Source organism: Lissotriton vulgaris, unplaced genomic scaffold (genome assembly GCF_964263255.1).
Source record: "Lissotriton vulgaris unplaced genomic scaffold, aLisVul1.2 SCAFFOLD_680, whole genome shotgun sequence".
NCBI classification, from domain to species: Eukaryota; Metazoa; Chordata; class Amphibia; order Caudata; family Salamandridae; genus Lissotriton; species Lissotriton vulgaris.
The window spans coordinates 611,432-637,740 of NW_028248178.1; the positions used below are offsets into that span (position 1 = coordinate 611,432).

Below are 26,309 nucleotides of genomic sequence, written 5' to 3' on the forward strand. Positions count from 1 at the left end.
GTCGGCTGTGATCTTGTTCCAGTTCCTACGTGCAGCCTGTTGCTGGTGGATCGTGGTCCTTGCGAAGCTGAAGTGGACGCAGCTGTGGTCCGTCCAGTGGAGTCCGGTGGCGTGGCTGAAGGCGATGTCCTTGCTGGATGAGAAGACGGGGTCGAGTGTGTGTCCGGCGTAGTGGGTGGGGGTGGTCACCAGGTGGTTGAGTCCCAGGTTGGCAAGGTTGGCCAGCAGGGTGGTGGTGTTGCGGTCATTGTTGTTCTCCAGGTGGAAGTTGAGGTCCCCTAGGAGGATGAAGTCAGCGGAGCAGAGGGCGTGCGGGCTGATGAAGTCGGCAATGTCTTCGCTGAATTGTGTGCGTTGTCCAGGGGGTCTGTAGATGAGGGTGCCTCTGAGGGTGGTCTTGGGGTTGATGTGGACTTGGAAGTGCAGGTGCTCGGCGGTAGCGAGGGTGTCATCGGAGTTGGTCGTGATGCGGATGGTGTTCCTGTGGACGATGGCGATACCTCCTCCGGTGTGGTTGATGCGGTCCCTTCGGATGATCTTGTAGCCGTCTGGGATGGCGATGGCGATTAAGAAGAGATGGGGGGGGACGTACCCCGCATTGCAATCAGGACCAGGTGATGAACAACACAGCCTAAGACACACTACGCCCGCCGAGGCAGACAAGGAGTAAAAACAGTATAATAGCGAGCGATTTAGCTAGCGCATCATCCCCAAAACCCACCCTCCGGAGACAGTGAGGCATAGGCAAGTATAGACGCCAGATAGAAAAAGAAATGAGATAAAGAGAGACAGCCAACCTACTGAAGAGGAAGGGAAGCCTCACCGAAAGAGAAAAAGAGGAAAAGAAGAGACCATAGAACAAAACAAACTAAAACAATAAACCCCCCCCAACACCCGCCACCCTGCACCCCTGTAATGGCTATGGCCAACCCCACTAACAGCGTGCCTGTCGCCCCGGAACTGCCCTAAAGAAAGGAAAGAAAGCGGAGGAGGAGAGCAATAGACACACTCCCGGCCCCCATTACCCCCCACCAGCAGCAACCTCCCCAAAATTCAATGTCGACTGTTAAAGCGAATACTGAACACATACATGGGGAGAACTCCAACAAAAACCTCCCGTCTCCCAGTAATATACACGGTGCATATCCGGCATAAAGCACATAGAAGAGCTAACCCCGAATGTCAAAGTCAACCCTGACCAGTTTGGTTCTTCCCGAAAGCCCATGTTGCCCAAGCCACAGCAATCACGAAGAAAGCGAAGCGTCCAAGACAGTTCAAAATAATGGCAACGGTTCGAGGAGAGGAGACAAGATGGCGGCATCCGAAAATTCGACAATAGAGGATGAAGAAGGAAGACGAACCTCTCCGAAAGTCACTGAAGAACTGTCTGTGGCGGTAAAAAGCTTTAGCAACAATATTCCGTCGAACAGGAGTGGAGCAGGGAAAGCCAACGATGAACACAGGTGCACCATCCATGAAGCCAGAGTCATCAAAATAGGCTAAAGCAGGCTTCCTCCCGGGGATCTCTAAATGGTACGGAGAATAATCCACTGGGTCCAAGGCATGCTGACAGCTTGTCGGAATATCCGCGTCCGGTTCCAAGTGTACGTTATCTAGCATTACAGACATCCGTTGGCACAGGACGGCGAAGTGAGAGCGGAGCGCCCCAATGGCGGCCATTACGGACCTCAGCGATGGTGTACCATCAGTCCCCCCCATCTCCTCCGGCATGAGACGAGGCAGGATTTGGACCCCTGAAACACCGTCCAGGAGTCAGGCACACACGGAGCTGTTGACAACAGCGAGCGCTCACACAACAAGCAGAGTCGGTATTTCGCCACTCGCGGGGGCCAGCCCGTCAACCCCAGCTCCCCAGGGGGTCACCGGGCATAGGACCCCGGATCGCGGTCACCGATATTACATGCGTCACTGTGCCGTGTCCTTGGATTAAGCCAGTCACTCAGTTGCCAGCTGGAATTAGAAGGAGTGGACCGAGGCCGGAAGACCGGAAGCAACCCTGGTCCCACAGCCGATGTTGATCACTTCCAGCCCGGATGGGCCAGAAATCGAGGTCCCGGCGGAAGCCCAAGAATAGGCCGAGAAGTAAATTCGACGTAACTTCGTCACCCGGTAAGTTGGAAGGTCCGGGTTTGCACCGCAGGAGTCAGGAGCACTTCATTCGTGTGGGAGTCCGGCGTGTGTGAAGGATAAAAGGCAGGATATACGAGCTGCCGGTGGAGGTCGGCGGGGCCGGGAGCTTATGTGGTCATCTTGGATCGTAGCGTAGCTCCTCCTTTTCGTTTTTAACTCTTTAGTGTTTTTCTCCACTTTCTCCTTTTCTTCCTTATCCCTATTCTCGTAGTACTGTGCAGTAGCTAATATCTGGGCAGAAGATGAAACAGCCCACGAACTCTCGGAGTCTTTCAATTTGTGCGATAATTCTGGCAGTAAATTAAATACAAATGTATCCACAAATAATCGCTGTCCACCCTCGGTACTCACATCTTGACCACTGTGGTCGATGAACGTTTCTTCGAAACGGGTAAAGAAATCGGAGACACTCTCATCTTTCTTTTGTTTACACGCAGCTAACTTATCCCAATTAACACGTACGGCAGGCATCATCGTCTTCATTAAAGCTATTATTCTACCAGGCAATTCTGTGATCAAATCATCGGGTTTAGCACCACCTACTTGTGCTGTATCTGCAGCAATTAAAGCAGCCCAATTACCACCTAAAGCTTGGTTGTGGTCTTCCCTACGAATCCGAGCCCATAATGCTTGTGGGACTACATTTCCCATCAGCAAATAAATATCTACTAAATTCATAATACACGCATCAACAGTCTGGGACAACTCCTTATAATACCCAGCAGGATTCTTACGAAGGTCCGGTAAAGACTGTTTAAGCGCCAAAACTTCCGATCTTTTCCAAGGGACATGTACCCATATACGCGGGAAATGAGCTGGGACACCTGGAGCAGCACCTGCCTGTGGAACCGCATCCCTCCATATCGGGGGAACTTCTCGCATAGGATAGTGTTTCATTTTACGCCGAACCGCAGGATCAGGTTCGAGAGAAGCTTGAGAGAAAAAGGAAGACCTAAAAGTGACAAGTGTTTGGACGGCATCCTCTACGTTGGAACCCACAATAAATCCTTTATCAAATTTATCCTGTATATCAAACAAACCCTGAGGAGGTAAATCCAAATCCATATCTCCCCATGCTTTAACAAGAGTATTACACATGTCATTAAAAACATATCTCTGTGTAGGCGCATTCCACTAAAGAAAGGTATCCAGGATATCACGCACGCTATACTGTGGACCACTCATGATCCAATTGCGAGCGAGAGAGTCTAACTTAAGTTGCTCATCAGAATCTGGAATTTGACTACGGGATTGTCTTCGGGACGAAACAGGAGCCATATTAAGGGACCCAAAGAAAGGTGACAAGAGACCAGAAACAGTATCAATTAATCATTGACGAGCCGTAAGAGAATCTGACACTAGAACGGGAGACAATGTATTAAGTACAGTAGGAGAAGAGCTAGTTGCAAAAGAAACTGATGGTAGAGGAGACTGAGGTACAGAAGTCGGTGGCAAAGGAGGTGGAGGTGGAATTACTGGAAGAGGCAATTGTGGAAGAACCGGAACAACTGGTTGAGCAACTGGTTGCTGAACAACAGGTTGTAATAGGGGTGCATTAGCATCTAGTACATAAGGCAGAGGCAATCTCAACAAATGAGACATTAAGGGATCTTCGTCAAGATCCTTACTCTGTGGGGAAGTAGGCAACACAGGATAACATCTATCTTGCCATACGATGCTGTCTTTCTGAAACTTCAATCATCTGATCAGTCTCATTATTTTTAAACTGTTGGGCAGCCTGTAAAATCGTCATATCTTGCGCTTACTTATCTTTTTTCGCCTGTTTAATTTCTTTCTGTTTGACTTCCTTGCGCCATAGGCGGAAAGAGTCCAACATTGCCGGCCGGGCTTTTCTCTTAAACAAAATTGCTTCTAAATTATCTAATATGTCAGGCTCAAAGCTACCATTTTGTGGCCACTGCAAGACACCATCTTTCTTTGTGTATCGAATCCATGTTTCATTAAAAATAATGGGGCCAAGACCATGTTTCGAATAGAGCTCATAAGTGGGAGTTCCAACCAGAGGAATTGGACAAGAATCCTCTAGCCGGGAATCCCTATTACAGTCTAAACAGCAAAACTTCCTAAACTTACTAAGCCCAGGCATTTCGTAACAAACTGGACTGTTCGCAAACTTCAAGGGGTTAAAACAATAATCACAGCACAAACGTACTTACCCCTTGGCTTCGACAAGTGCACTAGTCGAATAACAAAACAAAAGGGTGGGCGCTACCCACGAATACTTAACTAAATGTTTTCTCAAGCCAACAGATGTCCGTCTAACGTCTCGCGATATCAATCATCACAAGAGGGTCAAGGCAGGGTGACAGTCAGGGCAGCAGTCGTCAGCAGTCGTCGGAAAGGAGTAGCCGCGCTGAAAAAGACCTTCGGTCCACTTCGACATATAGGGGTCGCTTACGTGGTTCGCGAATCCTCCAGAATTGTCTTGCGAAGCTCCTCACGACCCTCGGGCTGAACCGCTACCACTGAAGTCGCCCCGCGTTGGGCGCCAGTTGGAGAACCGGGCCTTATGGGCCGAGCGGCGCAGGGCACGCCTGTAATCTCCGGGTTCACCTGCCTTGTCGGACAGAGACACGAGACACTCTGTTAGGCGTAGAAAATCGAGTTTATTAGCTGCAGCTAAGCACAGTTGTCCAAGAAGTACACCAATGGTATGTTCTCAGGAGACTGCCACTTAATTCCGTGGCGCACAAACTTTTATAGTACACATATTTACAATGCCTACTCCCAAAACATACAAAACTGACGCTGAGGATAGTGATTACTGGACCCCAGGACCTCCGGGAGACCCACGAGCCAGATTACCTTGCCCCCAGCAAGACCGCAGGGAAACCGGGTGCCTGCCTGTTCGCGCCCCCCTCCGGCCGCCGCAATTGTGATCAAGAAGCGGCCACCGAGCGGAGGGGGGCCCAGAACCACATCTCCCGCCAGGCTGTGCGGCGGGAGACGCCCACCACATCGCGCCAGGCGGCGCATAAGACCAGCGTCACCCCGGTGGAGCGGGTGACGCTGAGGATAGTGATTACTGGACCCTAGGACCTCCGGGAGACCCACGAGCCAGATTACCTTGCCCCCAGCAAGACCGCAGAGAAACCGGGTGCCTGCCTGTTCGCGTCCCCCTCCCGCCGCCGCAATTGTGATCAAGCAGCGGCCGCCGAGCGGAGGGGGGCCCAGAACCACATCTCCCGCCAGGCTGTGCGGCGGGAGACGCCCACCACATCGCGCCAGGCGGCGCATAAGACCAGCGTCACCCCGGTGGAGCGGGTGATGCTGAGGATAGTGATTACTGGACCCTAGGACCTCCGGGAGACCCACGAGCCAGATTACCTTGTCCCCAGCAAGACCGCAGAGAAACCGGGTGCCTGCCTGTTCGCGTCCCCCTCCCGCCGCCGCAATTGTGATCAAGCAGCGGCCGCCGAGCGGAGGGGGGCCCAGAACCACATCTCCCGCCAGGCTGTGCGGCGGGAGACGCCCACCACATCGCGCCAGGCGGCGCATAAGACCAGCGTCACCCCGGTGGAGCGGGTGACGCTGAGGATAGTGATTACTGGACCCTAGGACCTCCGGGAGACCCACGAGCCAGATTACCTTGCCCCCAGCAAGACCGCAGAGAAACCGGGTGCCTGCCTGTTCGCGTCCCCCTCCTGCCGCCGCAATTGTGATCAAGCAGCGGCCGCCGAGCGGAGGGGGGCCCAGAACCACATCTCCCGCCAGGCTGTGCGGCGGGAGACGCCCACCACATTGCGCCAGGCGGCGCATAAGACCAGCGTCACCCCGGTGGAGCGGGTGATGCTGAGGATAGTGATTACTGGACCCTAGGACCTCCGGGAGACCCACGAGCCAGATTACCTTGTCCCCAGCAAGACCGCAGAGAAACCGGGTGCCTGCCTGTTCGCGTCCCCCTCCCGCCGCCGCAATTGTGATCAAGCAGCGGCCGCCGAGCGGAGGGGGGCCCAGAACCACATCTCCCGCCAGGCTGTGCGGCGGGAGACGCCCACCACATCGCGCCAGGCGGCGCATAAGACCAGCGTCACCCCGGTGGAGCGGGTGACGCTGAGGATAGTGATTACTGGACCCTAGGACCTCCGGGAGACCCACGAGCCAGATTACCTTGCCCCCAGCAAGACCGCAGAGAAACCGGGTGCCTGCCTGTTCGCGTCCCCCTCCTGCCGCCGCAATTGTGATCAAGCAGCGGCCACCGAGCGGAGGGGGGCCCAGAACCACATCTCCCGCCAGGCTGTGCGGCAGGAGACGCCCACCACATCGCGCCAGGCGGCGCATAAGACCAGCGTCTCCCCCGCGTCGCAGGAGCGCGCGGGAGCGCTCGGGGCGAAGCCCGGGCAAAGGGCGGGCCCACTGTGGCCCTCGGTGACTGAGGTAGGCTGGGCTGGGCCGCGTTATTAACATTTCCATCTTAATATTTTGCTGCGATTTGAGGTGAAGCGCCGTCTCGTGAGGTATAAAAACCGACAGCTGCTCCTTTGACTTTGACTGGAAAGTAATCACCAGACTTTCCTCCATTGATTCACTCATTTTATGGACTAACTCACGTTCTTATTTATACTCTTTGCGGAGCTTAAGCTTTGAACTACTTAATTTGTTTAATTGTTGGGGATGAAGACTAAGAAACTTCGCTCTGGAAGAATATTGGGGGGGAGGACATGCGCCAAAACAAAATCCAAGCCCTTAAGAAAGAAATCAGTCAATAATCCTCTACTGAAGGGTCAATATCAGCTTTTTAAACTCTGGGAAAAACCCTTGGATAAGATTTCACCAAATAATGAAATTGAAGGCTCGGATACAGTTTCGCATGTGGGACTGGCAAGAGTGGTAGGTAAAACGGACCCCTATTTGATTGCGAGTGACTCCTCCCAGGTAGGGACCTGTCTTGTGCACTCTGAATTTGATAGTGATATTAAGCACCCTGTTCAAATTGCTGAGGGAGAGCAAGACAATAACTTACCAGCTCTACAGGTCTCTGTACCTAATGCTCGGTCAGGAGGTGACTCCTCATTGTTAACTATTGACCTAGAGCTTTGTGGTCGTTACTTGGATGGTGGTAGCTTGAAATCTCCTGAAGCTATCAAGTCTCCGGTGGGTGCTACTCCTTCTGGGTTATTGCTGTATACTAGTACTCCATCTATAAATGCGCAGGACATGTCCGCATTGCTAAATGTCTCCAAGAGCCCTGTGCTTAATCTATCTGGCAATTGTCCTTCTGTTGCTCTAGGCGAAAAACCTATATCCGAATTCTTGATTGCTCTGGAACATTTATTAGCCTCTATATTATTACTTTTGGGAAAATTTGTGGGAAGCTCTGATTGTATCTTGGATTCTGTGACACAAATATTGAAAACGTTGTTGCTAAAGGTGCCTGAAAAGATTCCTGACCCACCTTCTGAGGCGGGTTCTCAGAAGGTACTGATGACTGTCAATGTTCCTGCAGGAAATTTTGGTATAAAGACTCCAGTGGTAGCCCAAGAAAAAGATGCCACTGAAAATCTGATCCCTGCCGCAGCTAATTGTGTAAAGAACTCAGAACTCGAAATTGAGGAAGAAAACCTGACTGCTTCAGATTCAAAAGCTATAAAAGAGTTATTTCCAATTTTTGTACCAGATAAAAATGGGCAACATGATGATGAGAAAGAGAAAGAGGGAAAAATGGTAAATCTAGAAATAATAAAGGGAAAAGAAGGAAACCTGTGCGCAAATACAGGAAGAAAAGACAGAGGCGAATAATTTTTCATGATCCAATTGCTTTAACTGGTAACAATGTTAATGTAAGTGAGTCTAATTCTGTGTCCGCAAGTCCGGATGCTGATACCCCCTCCTCCAATTGTGGAGTAAAGGTAATATTTAACATTCCTCCTACGTCTGTGGAGGACTTGCCCCCGAACGGTGGAGATGGGTTGATCGCCCCCCCCAGTGGCAGAGTTGATAAGACCTATCCCGGCTGAATCAGGGACTCTCAACCCCCTGGCTTCTTCCTATTCGCTCCCGAAGAGGTTGTTGTACGTCCTCACCTCCCCCCGACAAAAGTATCAATGACTTATGCGGACACTTTGGTTTTGGATTTTTTTGCCATTATTTGATGTTGACCTGCCCTTAAACAGGTCTTGGTTACTCAATTGTTTCAAAGACTTGGAAAGTCTTCACCTTATACAATCGAGTGACATTGAGTTAGTTACCCTGTTAGGTGGAGATAGTGTGTCACGCATAAGGGTTAAATTCCATTCTAAAATTATTGTAAATCTTATATTACAACAAGCTGAGAACTTTCAATGTAGAGGAATTGACGTCTTACCTATCTTCCCTCTAGGAAAAGTTAAACCATCTTATGGCTTGGCTCAAAGGGGTGATGGACAAGAGGGGCATCTCCTCCCTTTAATGATCTAAAGATTTGGGTTTCAAAGGGCAAACGTTCGGTTTCCCAGGTATTGCCTCCCCCACTAATTCAGAATGCTTTCCCATTAGAGGATAATCAACGGTGGAATTGGCTGCCTAGTGCTCTATCTAATAAAATCACAGATAATCCCAAATTATTTCAACATCTTTAACAGTAATTTGAAAATTATTTCCTGGAATGCAGCCAGGATTTATAGTAGTCCTGAGAAATTAGAGTTCTTACTCTCTCTAGAGGCAAACGTGATCTGCATCCAGGAAACATGGTGTGTCAATAACATTTGTGCAGGGAAGGACTACTATGTGTTGGAGGCCCCGGCTTCCCCTCCAAGAAAGGGCACGCTAAAGGGGGAGTTGCTTGTTTTTTGTCTAACAAACTGCAGTGGAGATTTTCTCACTATGTTGACGCTAGTAATCTCTTCCAAGCCATAACAATAGCTAATCTCCCTAGCTCCGCAAATAAGTTTTCTGTTGTAATTATTAATGCTTATATTCCTCCCGAAGAGAGTTTTAATATTTTACTGAAGCAAGTTTGTCGATATATTAGACAGATTAAAGAGGTATATCCCCCATCCGAAGTAATACTTGTTGGAGATTTGAACTGTAAAATCTCTAATTCTAGCTCAAATTTATTTAGAAATAAAGCTAAAGAAGAGGCTTATCTTATTCCACAATCTATCTTCCCAGATAATATAAAAACAAACAAAAGAGGGAAGATTCTCTTGGAAGAACTGTCGATAGTCGAGGGGCTTATTTTAAATGGGAGATTCCCCTCTGATACTCCCGCGAAATTTACCCATAGGTCCCCTTTTAGTGACTCAATACTTGATTATGTGATCTCTGATTATGGTATTCTTCCACTTGTCCAGGATCTAATGGTATGCCCAACAGTTTTGAGTGACCATAGTATGATCAGTATAAGTATTTCTTTAAAACCTCCCCCCACTGAGTCCTGGTCCTTTAATAATAAATGTGTTAATTTCCATAGATCCTCGGGTAGATGTTTCTGGAATCCAACTGCCATCAATGGTGTGCAAGATATTCTCTGCAAAATCATATTAGAATTAAATGATTGGCGGGGTTCCGAAATTATGCACTTTGAAAAATTTATGAGGAAGATTACCTTGGTCACAAAAAAGTCTAGTTTTCCTAGGAAAAAGTTAGTATACCCTAGTGTATTGCTCGTCCTGAACAAGGAAATAAATAAATTAGTGCGGGAGCAATTCCTATGTAGATCTGGTGTACTAGCAAACAAAATATGGATGCTAAAAAGAAGGAGAACTAGACTGAAATTGAAACTTAAAAAAGAGAATGAAGACTCTGTGTGGATAAGATTAAGGGAAGCTGTTGTGCATGGTAAGGCTAGAGAATTTTGGTCTATAGTTGGTAAGGGATGTGGTGTTAGAACTAGCCCTCTTCCCATCCCCATCTCTGAAGAGGTATGGTCCTCTTTTATCTTGAAGCTATATGCTGGGAATGACACATTGGCGGAGGATAGTGGGCCTGTTCAAACAGTGGACGGTCCTATTGAATTTCCATCAGAGAAAACTATAGAAATGGCCATAAAGAACATGCGCTCTTCTGGAGCAATGGGTCCTGATGAGTTACCTATGACGGTTTTGAAGCAGGAGCCTTCTCTTTGGAGTAAGATACTCTATCCATTGTTCAGATCATGCTTTGTCACTAAAATGGTGCCTGCTTCTTGGAGGGGAAGTATATTGGTCCCAATTTTTAAGAAGGGAGCTAGGGACAACCCTATGAATTACCGTCTGATAGCTCTCCTTGACTCTATCAGAAAAGTTTTTGCAAAATGTATTTTAACATTACTTAACGAATGGGTCCAAGATAATAATATCCTTCCACTAGAACAAACTGGTTTCCGCAGGGGGCACGGTACATTAGATAATCTCACCGCCCTACAGGTGATCTCAGACAAATACATACATGTTCGAGGGGGGGTGGTGTTTGCTGCATTTATTGATTTCTCCACAGCGTTCGACAAAGTAGATCGTCGAACGCTGTGGAGGAAATTAGCAGCATTAGGTTTACCATCTTATTTATTGGATCTTGTACGTACTCTTCACACGGATACCTGGTGTCCTGTGCTCCAAGGTGGAGAAAGGGGTCTCTCGCAATTAATTCCATCTGTGAACGGCCTTAAACAAGGTTGTCTCTTGGCCCCATTATTGTTTTCCCTCTATACTGCAGATCTCCCCGCTTCCCTGTCTGCTTGCGCGGGCATTGCTCCGGTGGTGGGGGGGTTTCCTATCTCTTGTTTGATGTACGCAGATGATATCCTCGTCCTGGATTTAACACCCAAGGGTTTGGCTAATCGTCTGCAGGCTCTACATTCATTTGCTGAGTCACATTTTATGAAGATTAATACATCCAAAAGTAAAATCATGTGCATAGCAGGGAAAAAGAAGTGCAGATCTGAACATTTTGGATGGGCTATAGGTGGCCAGAAATTAGAGGTAGTCAAATCCTATACTTTTTTGGGTAAAATAATTGCGGCCAATTTGAGTGAGAGGCCTCATATCGAACATAGTTCACGTAAAACCCCCGCACATGGCAAAGGTTTGAATTCTCTCTATCTCTCCACCGGTAAAATACATTTTTCCTGTCTACTTGAGGTGTTTAGGGCAAAGATCCCTGCTACGCTCTTATATGGTATAGAACTCGTAGAGCTGAAGCATTGGGGTTTCTGCCATACAGTTGAAGGAAAACTATTAAGATCCCTATCCACCCTCAACACCGCTTGCTCCCTGGCCGCATGTAGGCTTGATTTTGGCCTTAGGAGCAGCTGGGTTCAGGGACTATGCGCTTTGGTAAGATGGGTAGCATGTTTGGCCAGAGCAGAACCGGGATCGTTGAGAGCTCTTCTTAAAGGAGAATTGTTGGGCAACTTTAAAGAATTCTCACAAATAGTAAGGAATTTTAGAAGAGCTGTGTCTCTTCTAGAGCTGGATGAAAGTGTTTTATTCATATACTCCCCGGCTCAGCTAAAAACCTTGCTGAAACAGGCATCGTGGGAATTCAGTTTTAAATTGGATAAAAATGTATTACAAAAAAAGGGGGGTGGTGATCTTCTTTTTAATTCTTACTCTATGAAGCTTGCCCAACCGTATGCCACATGGAATATTCCACATGGAGTCAGAAGACTATGGTACCTCCTAAGATATGATTTATTGCCTCTAAATTTACTCTTATCTAAATGGTATGGATCCTCTCCGATGTGTAATCTTTGTAATATGAGTGTACAGGATCGAACGCATGTTTTGTTGATATGCCCGCACTGCGCTCATTGCGGTTGAAATGGCTAAAGCCAATATGTCTCCAATTCGGTATCTCTAATGTAAATATCTTCCTGCAGGCTTTATATTCCCCCCCAAATGAAATGTTTTGCTTCTATATTTTTAATTTTTTTAAAGGTTTTTTAGCTATTTATTAATGAGATATGGAGGTGTTTGGTGTTGATTATTCTTGTCTGTTGTCAATCGATGCATTTTGTCTTGTGATTTTTTTAAATCTTTTTTCTGTAATTGTACTCTGTATTTTATGTGGCCCTCTTTGAGAGCCAAAACATAATAAATAAATTGAAAAAAAATTGAATTGACAAAATAGGAAAATTTTGAAAACAAGCTATCAAGTATCTTGAGCACAACCTTCTTTCAGACCCCGTGTGCTCTCCTTCCCTTACGTTAATCAATACTAGTGCCCGTAATTCAATTTGCAGGTGGTAGAACATATTCGCGTGCTTCAAAGGATAGTTGTGTAAGGAGAATACACGAAGAGAATAGCGAAGGCCAGTCAAATAAGATACGGTAAGAAAGAATAGTGGGACCCAAACAGTGGACTAAACGAGGATCAATCAGTCTAGACATGGATTAACAAACTCGGTCAGTCCCTGACATCGTTTTTGTAAACAAGGACAGGGGGTTACTTTTTGACAAAAGAGACATGTAGCAGCTGAAAAAGCAAACACACTGCATTCGCCGTGCTGCCTGAGTGAGGCAACACAAAATGGAGGCTGGACACAAAATGGCGGCTAAATATGAAGCGAAGTCGAAAACCACAGAACCTCATCCAGGGACTTGTTTTGAGCCACAATCTTTTCAATCTTTACTTGGCCCACTTGGCCAGCCTGATCGAGTCATTCGATATCACCTCTACTCGAATATACATAAAGCATTAGATTAGAATTAAATACAGATAAAAGGCCCAGTAATTTCAGGAGCTGCCGCCAGGAAGTTGATGTTTAGATGAGCTAAAATCCCTGACGCTGAAAAGTGAAAAAAACGGAAATAGTGGTATTTGGGTCCGGAACCTCACGGCACAAGGGTGGCGGCCGGTGTTGTTGGGATCTCTGTCTACCCATTCCATCTGGTCATTAACCTGGGAGTTTGGGTGGATTTGCATCTGTCCTTAAAAGGGTACTTTAAAATCACCTGCTCTACAGGCTTCTGACTGCTGAAAGTTATCAGAAAAATACTTCCGTTCATCCCTGCTTCATCTAGGAAGGACCTGGTTCTGGTTCTGATTCTATCGAGAAGGAATTTCTGCATCTCTTTATACGTATCGCCTTCATAGATTGCTGCTGCTACAAAAACAGCAGCTGGGTTGGTTCTGAGGATAAAAAAATCAATGTTGATCTCCAACAAACTAGTCAAATTGCACCGGCTTCCTGTCCTGAAACGATGTCAATTTAAAGCACTTTATGTCATAAACACTCTACAATCAGGGGTTCATTCTTATTTGTCCTTTCATTTTCAGCTTGCCAAGTGGTGAGATCCCACCATGCTTTTCTGAGTAAAGTCTCTAAGTTTAGCAAAATCAGAATAGATGGCTGCTCTCTGCCTGTGGTGACTGCAGGTACCTGGAATGGAATGCCGTTCCACCTGCCCTGTGCACCCAAGAAAACATGAGTTCTTTCAGGAAATAAATCAAAACCTTTCTGCTTGTGTTCAGGGGCTGTGGGATTTTGATACTTATGTGCTCATATTAGCGCCAGGACACTTCTATCCCGAACTAGTTGTGCAGCGCTATATAAATTGGCTCTCATATCCCGTCATAAGCATCGGTGTGTCGCTGGCTTCTATAAGTGATGCAATCATATCAGTGCCCCCTAAGCCTGGAAAGACCCTGTAAGTGTACCTCTTATCGCCCTATGCCACTGCGTAACAGTGATAATAAATTCCTGCCTGAGGTGATGCGACTCGGCTATCCCTCCCACTAGAGAAAATAGTCTCCACTGTACAATCGGTATTTGTCCCACATAAATCCACAGCAGTTCATCTACAGACTGTGAGAAAGTGAGTTTCTGTTGCAGTACCCCCCTCCCACTTTTTACCTGATACCTGATGCACTTTTCCTTGGTGTGCTCTGGGTCCCTGCCAATCAGGTGCCCAGGGCCTGTGTTCCTTCCCTAAAAACTGTACTAAAGCCTAAACCCAATTGGCATCTCTGGCCACATGTCAGCCACTAGTAAATGGTACCCTAGGTACCCAGGGCATTGTGACCAGAGAAGACCCCTAAGGGCTGCAGGACTTATTGTGCCACCCTTAGGGGCCATGTACCCTGACACACACACACACACACACTTCCTTTGCAGGCTGAGTGCCCTGGTGCAAAACTAAACAAAGAGTCGACATGGCACACATCCCCGTGTGCCATGCCCACACACCCACTGCCCTGGCATACATCAGCCACCCCTCTAGCTGGGGGCCCTATGCCAGAGGTGAGGGCACAGGTGCATGAGCCCTGTGCCCCTACAGTACCCAGGGCCATTCCTGGGCACTGTAAGTGCAGTGATGCCATTAAGAGTATATGGTGCTGGGAGGTTGTCATTACGAACTCCACAGCACCATGATGGCTACACTGAAGACTGACAAGTTTGGTATCAAACTTCTCAGCCCATTAAACCCAAACTGATGCCAGTGTGGGATTTAATGTCAAATCCGTGGGGCCTGACAGCCCTTGCAGGGTATGCGCAACTTCATGCCCAATGGTTACTTCAGTCTGTCATTTGCATGTTTTCATGGACTCAACAATGCATTGCACTGTATTTGTTTTTCTCTGAGACCAATAAAAAATATTTAAACCTAAAATGCACTACAGAGGGCATCTTAGAGATGCCCCCTGAAACCTAACCTACAATCCAGAGAAGTGTGGCTCAATGGTTAGAGCCGCAGACCCTGATGCAGAGGTCTGGCCCGGGATCAGGGTTCAATGCCCCGCCTCGGCGGGTCTTGGGCTCAAAATTCCACGGACCTGATAATTCTCTCCTTGGTGCCTATTCCAATCATGGAGTCTCACTCTGCAACTCTGGGCAATAGCTTGCTTAATCTCCACAACGGCCCCCACAACGCTAAAGGATGCCTGGCCTCCACCTTGGGGGTGCCCAGGAGTGGACGCCTCACAGGGAAAGCCAGGATGGGTTCCACAGCGGTATTCGTACAAGCGCCTTGAGACCCTTGCGGGTGAGTAGTGCGCTATACAAGTATCAATTTTGTACAATGTCATCCACGTCTTGTCTGAGAGGCTGTCTAGGCTGCCAAACAGCAGACATGTTGCTGGACCCCTGGGTGGAGAGCCCCCGCTCTCCTGGGCCTGCAACAATGCACATCCTGGGACGAGGTACCAAGCCTTCTCCCCCAGGATGGGCAGGGGAAGCTTCAAAGGCATTCCGCCTTTGTGAGCTTCTCCAGACCACTTGATGTACTGAGCAACTGGCCCCCACCAGTTCTAACCCACACTCTGGCGGGAAGACTGGTGGGAAACCCTACGTCAGGAAGGGGGGGGTGCCAGCCTGTGCCAACTCCACTCCTCAGGTGGGAGAGGAGAGGTGATGCACGACCCCGGGCTCTGGCCATCTTGAAGATGGGGAGACCTGCCCAATCACAGCTAGGCTCCTGCCCCCCTCCCACAGGAGAGGAGCAGGCTAGGGGGTGTACCCACCCCAGGACAGAGACCCATTGGTCCCTGCCCTTGCCCTACCTGTAATGCCCTTAAATTTAGTATTTAGGGGCACCCTGAACCTTTCTTCCCCAGATTATGAAACAAGAAAGAAGAACAAGAAACAAGAAGACCTGCTGTGTAGCTGCTAAAAAGAGGAAGACACCAACTGATGTGGCCCAGCCTTACCGGCCTCTCGACCCTCGAACCCGCTCCTGCTAAACTCCAGCGTCTCCAGTGGTCAGCAACCTCAAAAACCCCAGAGGACCTGACTGCCTTGTGACTCTGACTACCTGGGTCTCCCATGAGCCGTGGTACTGCTCAAAGCAAGTAACAAGCCCTGGCATCAGCCCGGAACCGTGAACCATGCATACTTTGCACCCGCCAAGCCTGGCCTGTGCTGGAGTGAACTAAGACCCCGAGGACGTCCCCCCGACGATTCTGACTTGGAATCTAGTGCCCAAGGACCCTCCTCGACGACCCAGACGACGCCTGCAGCCTCAGGACAAAGGACCCCTCCGACCGAAACCAACAGGTGGTAAGATTCCCCGACCTTAAAAGACACCCCTGCACCCGGTGCCCCACGGCCCCCTCTGCCCAATTTCTGGGTGCTTACCTATCCTCCAAGATCCCAACTTACTCCTCCAAGTGATGGTCGCTCCAGAAGATCCTCCGTCCCTGAGCTTGCAGCTTTTGTTCCCTTTTCAAGATCTCCATTGAATAACATTGAGCGCCCGACGGCCAAAAAGCATCCTGCACCCAGCCACCCGAGTGCCCCTGGCAGTGCAACCTTTGTCCCTATCTACTTCCCCATTTGTCCTGAGCAAGTAACCCAGAGCCCCGCTCCCACAACCTCGTGGCCTGCTAGCCAGCAGCCACCAACCGAAGGCCCCCTGCCTCTCATGGGATAACATTGAGTCTAACTACCTCTGCACCCGGCTGCCCATGTGCCGCTGACGGTGTACCAAAACTGTACCTACCTGACCCTGGGGGACCCCTGAGTCTATGCCCAGAATCTTAACTTCACCAGTCGAGTACTCAGCTGAAAACCGATAACTCACTTTCCTTCCATTGGATAACATTGACTGGTTTGACTCGAAAGATTTTCTAAGTGTGAAGTTTTGAAACTTTAAAATATTCATCTAAAATCAGCCGAATAACGAATTCCGAAGTACTCACCTGTGATCAGGAAAGAAGCCAGTACTGTACCTTTTAGCCCAGTACTGAACCGCAAAAGTAATCCTAACCGTGTTTACTAGTAACCTGAATTTTCTTCCATAGGAAACCATTGACTGTTTTTCTCTGAAATTTCTTCTGTCTACTTTTGAAAATTACCAATATTCCTTAAAAATCGTACCAAATACTGAAACGTAATTACTTACCTGTCTTAGGTAGAGACCCGAATACTGAACTTAGGAGTCCAGTCCTGGATTACAAAAGTAACAAGAACCTACTTTACCTGTGACTTGAATTTCCTTCCATTGGATAACATTGCTTGTTTTTCACTGAAAAGTTTCTGTCAACTTTTAAAATACCGTTATATTCTTTAAAAATCATTGCAATAACTAAAACGTTTTTACTAAACTGTTTTCAGCTTAGACCTCAGGACTGAATCTAGGATCCAGCCCTGGAGTTACAAAAGTAATCAATAAAGTAATCAGCTGCTTTTATGTAGAAGAACACATTGAGGTCAATGTTAAATTGTGTTTAGAATTGTGTTGCCTACTGCAACCCCTGTACCTATTGTGTTTACAAAGTTTATTGCCTCTTTGTAAAGTAATTACCTGAGATCACTCATATTGAGAAAAGTATATTTTGACGCCTGTTGGTTCTAAAAATAAAACAACAATATCTTTTGATACAAAACAATTGGCCTGGAGTTCAGTCCTTGAGTGTGTGAAACCTTTTGCTGACTGAGTGTGTACAACATATGCTTTACACTGTCCTCTGGTACTGCCTTACTGCTTGACCAAGCTAGCACTTTAGAGAGTAAGGTCAGCCCTGACTTTTACCTCTGTTATGTTATGTTATGTTATGTTATGTTATATTAATTTATTGTGCGTGCAGCTACTCCAGCCAAGGAGCGTCCCGGCGCAAAATACCTCTGGGGATTGTGGATTCTATACACCCTATGCCTTACTTTGGTCCAGCATATATGGAGCCACTTTCTCACACGGACGGTATTCGCAGTGCTGCATCGGGTAAACCCAGACATGAAGTCAGCTGATGCCGATAATGCATTTGACTCCCTTGAGTAGTCTTTTATGATCGAAACGTTTAGGCGGCTTGGTATGTCAGGGAGTTTGAGATCTCGTATGAAGCTGCTGGACACACAGCCTGTGGCCTACGTTTACGTAAATGGGCTCAACTCTGATGCCGTTCAGGTCGCCTGGGAGTTTGAGATCTCGTATGAAGATGCTGGACACACAGCCTGTAGCCTGCATTACGTAAACGGGCTCAACTCCAATGGCGTTCAGATCGCCTGGGAGTTTGAGATCTCATATGAAGCTGCGGGACACACAGCCTGTGGCCTTCATTTACGTAAATGGGCTCAACTCCGATGCCGTTCAGATCGCCTGGGAGTTTGAGATCTCGTATGAAGCTGCTGGACACACAGCCTGTGGCTGCATTTACGTAAATGGGCTCAACTCCGATGCCGTTCAGATCGCCTGGGAGTTTGAGATCTCGTATGAAGCTGCTGGACACACAGCCTGTGGCCTGCATTTACGTAAATGGGCTCAACTCCGATGCCGTTCAGATCGCCTGGGAGTTTGAGATCTATGAAGCTGCTGGACACACAGCCTGTGGCCTGCGTTTACGTAAATGGGCTCAACTCCGATGCCGTTCAGATCGCCTGGCAGTTTGAGATCTCGTATGAAGCTGCTGGACACCCAGCCTGTGGCCTGCGTTTACGTAAATGGGCTCAACTCCGATGCCGTTCAGATCGCCTGGGAGTTTGAGATCTCGTATGAAGCTGCTGGACACACAGCCTGTGGCCTGTGTTTACGTAAATGGGCTCAACTCCGATGCCGTTCAGATCGCCTGGGAGTTTGAGATCTCATATGAAGCTGCTGGACACACAGCCTGTGGCCTGCGTTTACGTAAATGGGCTCAACTCCGATGCCGTTCAGATCGCCTGGGAGTTTGAGATCTCACATGAAGCTGCTGGACACACAGCCTGTGGCCTGCATTTACGTAAATGGGCTCAACTCCGATGCCGTTCAGATCGCTTAGGAATTTGAGATCTCGTTTTAAGCTGCTGGACACACAGCCTGTGGCCTGCATGTACGTAAATGGGCTCAACTCCGATGCCGTTCAGATCGCCTGGGAGTTTGAGATCTCGTATGAAGCTGCTGGACACACAGCCTGTGGCCTGCATTTACGTAAATGGGCTCAACTCCGATGCCGTTCAGATCGCCTGGGAGTTTGAGATCTCGTATGAAGCTGCTGGACACACAGCCTGTGGCCTGCATTTACGTAAATGGGCTCAACTCTGACGCCGTTCAGATTGCCTTGGAGTTTGAGATCTCGTATGAAGCTGCTGGACACACAGCCTGTGGCCTGCATTTATGTAAATGGGCTCAACTCAGATGCCGTTCAGATCGCCTGGGAGTTTGAGATCTCGTATAAAGCTGCTGGACACACAGCCTGTGGCCTGCGTTTACGTAAATGGGCTCAACTCCGATGCCGTTCAGATCGCCTGGGAGTTTGAGATCTCGTATAAAGCTGCTGGACACACAGCCTGTGGCCTGTGTTTACGTAAATGGGCTCAACTCCGATGCCTTTCAGATCGCCTGGGAGTTTGAGATCTCGTATGAAGCTGCTGGACACACAGCCTATGGCCTGCGTTTACGTAAATGGGCTCAACTCCGATGCCGTTCAGATCGCCTGGGAGTTTCAGATCTCGTATGAAGCTGCTGGACACACAGCCTATGGCCTGCATTTACGTAAATGGGCTCAACTCCGATGCCGTTCAGATCGCCTGGGAGTTTCAGATCTCGTATGAAGCTGCTGGACACACAGCCTATGGCCTGCATATACGTAAATGGGCTCAACTCCGATGCCGTTCAGATCGCCTGGGGCACGGGGCTTAGTGTTATAATTTCTGATGTCTTTGTCTCAAACTGGAGGGTCGCAAATTTGAATCCTGGTTGGTGCACTATGAAAAGTGACTTGTATATTTTTACTGTGCTGCCACCACACAGGCAAACTGACCCAGGAGTTACAAGTTAGCCATGGCGGCTCTGGGCCATTGCTTACATTGATGGCCCCACCCAGGTCTCTGGCCCTCTGGACAGCTATCTAAACAGAGGCCATGCCCTTTTGAGAAGCTGGTGACCCCAGTGCTTCTTCGAACAGTTCTTTTATCGTGGCTCTCCATTTTACGCGACCAACTCTCACCCCAATGGCCCCCTCAAATGGTGCGATGTTTGGGTGACATTCGTTCCGCGAAGTCCTGAAGCGTTCATAAAGCACAAGCCCGAAACGCATCAGCCTATATCTTTCAGGATCAAGACCTAACGAGAAGAACAAACGCAGAATTCAAATGTTTTGATAGAACAATGTCATAGTCACAGTTTGATGCACTGTAGTCGTTCACCGTATTAGCAGGTCGTTTGTAATTAGGCGCTCCTACCTGGAGACGGTGGGTATGTGGTCACTACTAATAAGGGGTTATTGTCCGCCATTGCAGATATACTGTCTACCTTGATACTTCGGCTTTTCCTTAACCTTTGTGTTGTTCTAAAAGTACCAGGAACATTTATAAGGCAAGTTGGTAAGCTTTATAATATTGTCTATCAGTTGTCGCTTTATCCCCTTCTTGTAAAATATGCAAACCAAACTTGAAATAAGTACACTTTGTTGTGAGAATAGCTATTGTTGCCGCTGATTTCTTTTATTGCAGCACAGCAATGCCTCTATTATGAATCTAACTTTGATTATTCGAATAGTATTGATTTCATTCCAGAGTGACTTTTGCACCATTAAGGCGATAAATAATACATTGACCTCATATTTTTGTTGAATCAGTTTATCCTGTTAGAGTTCTGTCCTTCGTCGTCGTTTTCTAGTGAGCGGCCAGGGCTCTAGAGGATCATAGGGCTCTGCCCCTGCTTTTGCTTCGATAGGTCAACTTGAATATGAGAAATATGGAAAGGTAGAAATGCTGCATCACCTGTGGATAACTGACACCTCCTCCCACTCTTCCAAATGCCCATCCGGTCACAAATGGCATCCTGGGCCCCAAAACGACAACATCATGCCAGATGCCGTGTAATGTTGCAAAAGGGGGGAAAAGAGTAATATGCACACATCTGCTGCGGGGATATGTCAGGTAAATTATTGGTTGTGATGGATTCTCTATAAGTACTAAATGACTGATCTCATTGAATATTAAATTACATGAATCAATGTTTGTTTGCCTGATCTGCGTTTATAATGTAAAGGATGGGGCTTACATTGAACCCCTCGTTCTGTTTTACAAAAAAGCCCCGGACGGAGCTGCATCTTACAGAACTTTATCTACTTTAGGAAGAACTAAAGACCTGCTTTTTAAAGTTGTCTTCCAGGGCCAGAACCAGGCTCTGTAAGCGGCACTAGTTTCAGGGAAATGGACAGATGCTATGGCGATAGGAAACCCCCCTCAACTCACAATAATGTTCCAATCTTCCAGGTTAGAAGAAACCAGAAATGCTTGAACCAAGGGAGCTGTTGAAAGTGTCAAAGGTGACTTATGAACATCGAGTAAAGACAGGAGTTGGCATTTGAGATGATCTTAAGTGAATCGGAAAGAATGAGAAGAAGTGTGTAAATGGAGTTGCTTTTGTTGTATACTTCGTAAAGAGTTACTGGAAATTCTGCAGCCCAGCCTGATCCAGCTCTTTTTCTAAACTCTATTGTTGTTTAAATGAAATCTTGACCATATGCGTCTATCTTAAGCAAAACCTCAAGCACTTGGGTGCTCCTTGAGCACCTTTACTTTGCTAAATTACTCTGTAAACACCTGTAAATCACCTCCTTTTCAGACATTAATAAGATGTCACCTGATCAACAGAACCTTTAGTTAAATATCTGTGTATGATGAAATATTTCTTGCTAATTTTTAAAGGCGGTAAAGAAGAAGAGGGAGATCTACTAATATGTTGCGCCGTATTTGCATCACAAAAGTGGCACAAAAAAGCGCAAAATCTTTTTTTCCTAATTTACTTTCCAGCGCTAAACTTTTTTAGCGCTGGAAATAATGTAAAAGTAATGTGACACTGCGCATAGCACTGCTTCGCATAACTTCACACATTGGGACCTGCCAAGGGGGATGCATGGGCGTTCCCGTGCAACCACCCAAGGTTTCTCATGCTAAACCCATTTTACCAAATTCAGTAGATTGGGTTTAGCGTGAGAAAATTGCACCATTTTAAGCAAGACACAAGGAAGGAGAAATGAATTAATTTCTCCTTCCTTTTGTGACTTTGCATGCGTGCGGCACTGCGCAACATGCATCCAAAGTGGGAAAAGCCTTCCCTCGTGTCTGACATAGTATTTTGTACAGGAAGGGTGTCCTTCCTGTACAAAACCGATGCTGGACTCACACACACACACCCTAGCGCTCTGGTGCTAAGGTGTGTGTTTGATGCAGTGCCGCTGTAATCAGTGCCGGCGCAAGGGAAAGGGAAGGAGAGAGCCATATCTTTGAAAATATTTTGCTCTCCTGTTCCCTTCCTGTCGCGCCACGCAGCGCCGCCTCGCGGGGGGAGGGCTGCGCTGCATTGTGTGGAGATTTGGTAAATCTCACCCAAAATGTCTTTTACAACTAGTTAAACATTGTGAATTCTCATTCTATTATATTTCAATTTAGTAATTTTAAATATCTTTACATCCAACAGAAAACAAGCCTTGAATGTGTGAAATGACCATCAATAATGAAGCGAATGCTGTAAATCTTCAATAATAGCAGAAATATTGAGCTACAGTATTCAGGAAAACATCAGCGCAGTCGGCGACAGGGTAACCTGCACACAAACTGACAGATCCCGGATAAAGTATCAAGGGCAGGTCAGTGATTGTAAGAGTCTGAGTTGTGCACCTCCACGCCACAAGACGAAGAAATGACCTTAGGAAAATTAAGGCAACAACAATAACAAACCGCCTCCTGTATAAACAAGTGTCCAACACCTACTTTGATCATCGGATCGGTATGATGTGCTTACCACAGTGCTCTATTTTATAAAATGATGACAAGCCATCATTCCGTGCTCTAGGAGAATTGTAAACTCTTCCCTGACAAACCACAGTAACCAGAGAAGAGCACAACAGAGCGGAGCCAGACAACTGATGGGTAAAGGAAAGAGGAGTTCTTTTATCTACAATACAATAGACTGTCCTAATTTGCACCGGTCAGAAGGAAGATACATCTTTACCCGCAATCGTGCATAGCCATAATCCAATCTAAAGGCACAATCACCTACAAAGACACCTTCTACGTATTAGGAGTGTGGTAAATATTTGGTGGCTATCGCACTTTTTTGTTAAAACAGAAATAAAACATGCAAAATACTGCACACATATAAAGTGTGTGAGAAAAACACAAGTGCTTTATAAGCCATGTCGGCCCATCAGGAAAAGCAGTCATGGGATATAAACAAATATATACCCGACCCACAGACACTAACCAAGAAAGAAAAATCATACACATGCAGCAAGAGCTTTAGTTTGTCATCACTACTCAAGCTTCATCAGCACACGTACACAGGACACAAACCATTCAAGTGCAGTGAATGTGTCAAGAGCTTTAGTTGGTTATCAGAACTACAAAGACACCAGCGAACACACACAGGGGAAAAGCCATTCAAGTGCAGTGAATGTGGGAAGTGCTTTAGTCAGTTATCAAGCCTTCAAACACATCAGCGAATACCCACAGGGGAAAAACCATTCAAGTGCAGTGAATGTGGGAAGTGCTTTAGTAAGTTATCAAACCTCCAAAGTCATCAGCGAACACACACAGGGGAAAAACCATTCAAGTGCAGTGAATGTGGGAAGAGCTTTAGTTGGTTATCAAACCTTCAAAGACATCAGCGAACACACACAGGGGAAAAACGCTATCATTGTAGTGAATGTGACAGTAGTTTTCGCTGCTCTACAGCATTAAAGGATCATCAGCGAACACACACAGGGGAAAAACCATTCAAGTGCAGTGAATGTGGAAAGAGCTTTAGTTGGTTATCAAACCTTCAAAGACATCAGCGAACACACACAGGGGAAAAACCCTATCATTGTAGTGAATGTGACAGTAGTTTTCGCTGCTCTACAGCATTAAAGGATCATCAGCGAACACACACAGGACAAAAACCATTCAAGTGCAGTATATGTGTCAAGAGCTTTAATAGGTTATCAGAACTACAAAGACACCAGCGAACACACACAGGGGAAAAGCCATTCAAGTGCAGTGAATGTGGGAAGTGCTTTAATCAGTTATCAAACCTTCAAACACATCAGCGAATACACCCAGGGGAAAAACCATTCAAGTGCAGTAAATGTGCAAAGTGCTTTAGTAAGTTATCAAACCTCCAAAGTCATCAGCGAACACACACAGGGGAAAAACCATTCAAGTGCAGTGAATGTGGGAAGAGCTTCAGTTGGTTATCAAACCTTCAAAGACATCAGCGAACACACACAGGGGAAAAACCCTATCATTGTAGTGAATGTGACAGTAGTTTTCGCTTCTCTACAGCATTAAAGGATCATCAGCGAACTCACACAGGAGAAAAACCATTCAAGTGCAGTGAATGTGGGAAGAGCTTTAGTCATTTATCAAACCTTCAAAGCCATCAGCGAACACACACAGGGGAAAAACCATTCAAGTGCAGTGAATGTGCAAAGTGCTTTAGTCAGTTATCACACCTTCAAAGCCATCAGCGAATACACACAGGGGAAAAACCATTCAAGTGCAGTGAATGTGCAAAGTGCTTTAGTTGGTTATCATACCTTCAAAGCCATCAGCGAACACACACAGGGGAAAAACCATTCAAGTGCAGTGAATGTGCAAAGTGCTTTAGTCAGTTATCACACCTACAAAGACATCAGCGAACACACAAAGGGGAAAAACTATATGATTGCTGTGAATGTTTGAAGAGCTTTAGTCAGTTATCAACCTTACGAAAACATCAACAAACACACACAGGGGGAAAGCCACTCAAGTGCAATGAATGTGGGAAGAGCTTTAGTCGACGATTAGAGCTACAAAGTCATCAGCGAACACACAGGGGGAAAACATAGAAGGGCACTGAAAGTGTGAAGGGCTTTTGTCAATTTTCGATCCCACACAGCCCTCAGTGAATACACTCTTTCATTTAACTCACATGGAAATAATCCTAGAGATGCAGAGATTCCGGAAAGAATTTAAGAACATCAAAAATAATATTGACCCGTCTAAGGACATAGGCAAGAGCAGAACATTGCAGTTATTGTGAAGGGAATGAATTACGGAAAAAGATCAAATTCAAATTATGTAGGACATTGAAATACCAATGATAGAAGACCTGAATAGCAGTAAAGAAGAAAAACAGATAACAGTATTTGCAGAATTATAAAAGTGTTTGTTTCCAGTGATTGTTCACTTCCGTACACATAGCAAAGTGACATGATGTACCAGGATACACAGTGGGAGACAAGCACAATGTGGATTAAAAGAAACATTGTTGATTTTTATTTGGTGAAGAAGAGATACAATGAAAAACATTCAATCGCACCTGACCACACTACCTGTAAAAGCAACACTGAACAATACTGGGACTAACAGCGGTATTTTCAGCTAACTTGTCGGATTAGTGATAAAACCTATAAACCCAACACACCCAGAGTGGACATGTTGTCAGGGCTCTGGAGATGGAAGCTTCAATGGTAAAATGCATGTATTACTATTAGCAAATGCCACTGCAGTATATGTAATGAACTAAAGCGAAGGCCAGGTGTTCAAGAAATAACCTATTTTCAGATATAAAAGAGCACATACCTTGTTTTTAAGTAACGTTTGGTGCATCTTTTACACACTGTTATTGGTTGATGGATCAGCTCGTGCCTCGCGCCTTATTACTAAGTGCGACCCGTGACTCCTCTCTGACTTGGCGATGTGGTGAAATAGCGAAATCCCACATCAAAAGCATATATGTGCCAGGACAATCAGTTGCACTCCCAGCAACTCAACTTCCACACTGATTGTCCCTTGTTCTCAAATGTTCTGAAGGATTTGTCATAGGAATGCCAGAAGTGGCAGTGACATTCATGAAGCTAAAGCTAACAGGAGTGTGTGGGAGATAGAGAGGGGGAGAGATAAAGAGAGCGAGAGAGACAAAGAAAGGGGGAGAAAAAGAGAGAAATGGAAGGAGGGGGAACAGCACGTTATTTGTACTCACCTAAAAATAGAAGAAGCAGTCGAATACATGCCAAAGTGTGACATCACCAGGGAAACGGGCTGAACACCTGTGAATTTATATGTTTATTTTTAACACCTATAGACCCATGTCATGCCAATAAACAGGGCACAAGTAAGGAAAATAGTGAAGGAGCCCATTATCATATGCAAATCACAGAGACGTCACATGTAGTGACATCACAAGAAGTGATGTCAGGCCCGTATAATAATGTTCACGTGAAAGGTCGACGGCCTGTTTTAAAAACAAAAGATAAGAAACATAAAATAATGTAAAAGTAAGTTTTTGGTTTCAGTTTTTATACATCATGTGTTTTTCCCACTTTTAGTTTGTAACTAAACTCGGAAATGACTGAAA

General features: G+C 46.6%; 1 protein-coding gene and 1 long non-coding RNA gene across 3 annotated transcripts in view; both read left to right on the plus strand.

Moving 5' to 3' along the window:
- Positions 1-22,541, plus strand: part of LOC147664897 (uncharacterized) — a 43,747-nt gene extending 21,206 nt beyond the window's left edge. The window contains exon 3 of the long non-coding RNA XR_015305084.1: positions 22,410-22,541. This is a non-coding gene — a long non-coding RNA (uncharacterized LOC147664897). The remainder of the gene's footprint in view (positions 1-22,409) is intronic.
- Positions 22,542-23,063: 522 nt separating this feature from the next.
- On the plus strand, positions 23,064-25,409 carry LOC147664898 (uncharacterized). Of its 2 annotated transcripts, XM_086949913.1 has the most exons (3): positions 23,064-23,489; positions 23,910-24,437; positions 24,516-25,409. In XM_086949913.1, exons 1-3 carry the CDS (start codon positions 23,128-23,130, stop codon positions 24,796-24,798), a joined length of 1,173 nt encoding a protein of 390 aa, XP_086806039.1. In that variant the 5' UTR covers positions 23,064-23,127; the 3' UTR covers positions 24,799-25,409. The 2 variants fall into 2 exon arrangements, with proteins under 2 accessions (XP_086806039.1, XP_086806038.1); XM_086949912.1 differs by having other exon boundaries at positions 23,064-23,573; positions 23,910-25,409.
- Positions 25,410-26,309: the final 900 nt, after the last annotated feature.

Excerpts from the sequence above, each read along its gene's own strand:
- LOC147664898 (XM_086949912.1), top strand. The coding sequence starts at position 23,128 with ATGTCGGCCCATCAGGAAAAGCAGTCATGGGATATAAACAAATATATA. Across the intron at positions 23,574-23,909 it reads TGTGGGAAGAGCTTTAGTTG|GTTATCAGAACTACAAAGAC; the intron begins GTTATCAAACCT and ends GAGCTTTAATAG.